This window comes from Solanum tuberosum, unplaced genomic scaffold, assembly GCF_000226075.1.
Source record: "Solanum tuberosum cultivar DM 1-3 516 R44 unplaced genomic scaffold, SolTub_3.0 scf00262, whole genome shotgun sequence".
Lineage (NCBI taxonomy): Eukaryota > Viridiplantae > Streptophyta > Magnoliopsida > Solanales > Solanaceae > Solanum > Solanum tuberosum.
Genome location: NW_006239186.1, coordinates 686,595 through 689,220, shown reverse-complemented (window position 1 = coordinate 689,220; position 2,626 = coordinate 686,595). Strand labels below are relative to the sequence as shown.

At 32.4% G+C, this 2,626-nt stretch overlaps 1 protein-coding gene across 1 annotated transcript; it reads left to right on the top strand.

Moving 5' to 3' along the window:
- Positions 1-206: 206 nt before the first annotated feature.
- LOC107062730 (uncharacterized) lies at positions 207-917 on the top strand. The gene is made up of 2 exons (XM_015313693.1): positions 207-394; positions 477-917. The coding sequence occupies exons 1-2, from the start codon at positions 350-352 to the stop codon at positions 765-767; spliced, it is 336 nt and encodes a 111-aa protein (XP_015169179.1). The 5' UTR covers positions 207-349; the 3' UTR covers positions 768-917.
- Positions 918-2,626: the final 1,709 nt, after the last annotated feature.

Here is a 2,626-nt window from a genome sequence, read left to right as displayed (position 1 = left end):
GAGTGTTGTTCAAAAGTTGATGAAGATATAGCCATTCGGGTTGCTAACTCAATTCCAAGAATCTTGAATTGGAAGACAATTGCCGAAAGTCCATGGCAAAAATATATTGAGAAATGTCTCTTCATGCCTACAAAAAATAAGGTATTTGTACAAAGTTAATACATTTTATGGCATTGTTTAATTCTACTCAAGTTACTATATCTATTTTTATTTTGTTTATTTGGTTTTTCAGTTTGAGAACATAGTGGCTAGTGAAGATGAAGTATCTAAATGCAGGCTTCATGAACCTCGTGATTACAATGCTGAAATTTTGAAATTGGAGCCTAAAGGATCAAGTCATGGTCTAGACATGTTGACCAATGAAGTTATTGAATTGAGAAAAGAACTTGTAAAGGTATATACAAACTTGACTTTAGGCTCTTTTTTTCCAGAACTTTTATATTTTAATTTTTTTGTTATGGTTTAATATCTACTAGGTGAATGAAAATAACAAAGCACTTGAAGAGAAGATTGATTTAGGATTTAATGAAATCAAAGAATTTGTGGTGAATTCTAACAAACAATTATTGGAGGATATTTCTTTGTTGTTTGCTAAGAATGGTGGCAGCAGCTCTGTTATCAGAGAAGTCAGGGAACCATCTAAGAAGCAGGCTGGCGAGACGTTTTCGGGTGGATTAGATTTCAATGGAGGTTTCTTTATATTTTCAATACATTTCTGTTATAGTCATAATATACTTTTAATATGTTTTTCTTATAATATGTGTTAATTACATATACAGCATTCTCTCCCTATGTTAATGCATCTGTAAATGAATCAAGAGGTCACGATGCTCATGTTATGAGATCAAATCAAAATGAAGAATCTCAAGTGCTTAAAACTTCAGTTAGATTTGCTGACGTTGAAAATTTTGAAAGAGTATCAAGTTAAATAGGTAATGAAGGGTTTTATACAAATATATTACATATTTCATATATGTTAATTCAACTATCTTATTTTAAATGTTTTTGTTATGTACAGAGGAAGATGTTGCAGGAATTGCTATTGAAAAAGTTTTGTCAGAGGTTGTTGCTGATATAAATGGTATTAATTTTCTTCACTTCAAATAAACTTCTTTCATTTTATTTTAATAACATTATTAAAATATTTACTTTGCTTACAGTCCAAGAGGTTGCTGATGTGAATACAGTTGGGGCGCAACTTTATGGTAATGTAGTCAACAAAGCCAACATAAATAACTGTTGCATCTGTTGACTGTAAATTAATCAATATGTCTATTGTATGCAGATGCAACAGAGGATTGTCAAAAACCTTTGCATACTCTTGATGATTTTATTTTTCTTGATGAAGATCTTTCTCAGATCAATAGGACTGAAGAATCTTATCTAAAGAAACGAGCCCCTGTTGATCAAAACAAAAGGAAAGTGACACTGAAGAAACGTGGCAGAAAGAAAAATCCTGGAAAGTTAATAACATCTCCCTACACACAACAGTTCGAATCTGGAGGAACTTTATGTGTAACACGTTAGTTTTTTGAGACAAAACATCCTTTTTCATATGCAACTGGAGGAGATAATGAATCGGATTTGATCGATTCATTCATTAAGTGGCTTTATATGGGTACAAAGAAGAGGTAATTCATTTTGAAGTTTGTTGGTTAATTTGTTACTACTGAATAACTTACATAATTCATAATAGATACAAGTTTAATTCAATCTATAGAACTCTCTCGTTACCTCTAATTCACAATAGATACAAGTTTCTTAATTCACTCTTCTTTAGTTTCCTTAGTTACCTCTTTTTTATTTGTTGCTGTCCCGTTTCCGAGTATTTATGTTTTAATTTTTTTATGTTTTGATAGGGGAAAGAAACCTTATACGGATGTTCTTAATGTTATCAGTCCAGCATTTGAATTAGGTATTTGTAATGTAGCAGAAAGACACTGGTTTTTCAAATTGGCACATTCTGGACAAGAATGGTGTGATGAGGTTAGTTGTATAAAGTTTAATTGGACGTCAATATTTGTTATTCATAACGCTTGCCATTGTAGGAGTCATACTACCTCTGCTGTTGAATTTCCTGAATGATTTGTCTAGTGAGCACCTTTGTGTTCCTTTCCTTGGGTTGAAAAATTCTGTAATTTCTCTCTTGCCATATGAAGTAGATTATTGCAACTGCTTGTGTCATTTTATACACTTAAGTTTCTATTGCTTTACTTGTAGCATGCATTGTAGCCCACTCCAGCTATTCAGTGTATCATGTGCTAGCTGCTCCTATTGATGGATAGCTAGTTCAATAATTTGTGCCAAATCTCATTAGACTGAATAGGTGCTGATGTGTTTCAGATTTGTGAGCAAATTGAATCACTATGAATTCCCTATTGTTCCGACCTGTCCTTGTTTTTCAACACTTCTTTAGGTAATTAAGAGAAATATTTGTGACCAGAATGCTTGGATAGAGGTTAGAACACATTACATCAACTGTAGTCTCCTTGTGTAAGATAACGTCTTACTATCCACGTGTTTATCTTTCCCAACATTTTATATATAAGTGGTTGACACTTACTAACTGACAACTTCTTGGAGACTAATTGAATCTTGTGAGAATTTTGTGAATCTTGTGTGTTGC

What these genes read in the sequence shown, in the direction of transcription:
- LOC107062730 (XM_015313693.1), top strand. Translation starts at nt 350, where the DNA reads ATGTTGACCAATGAAGTTATTGAATTGAGAAAAGAACTTGTAAAG. An exon ending in TGAGAAAAGAACTTGTAAAG is followed by an intron (nt 395 to 476) that starts GTATATACAAAC and finishes AATATCTACTAG; the next exon opens with GTGAATGAAAATAACAAAGC.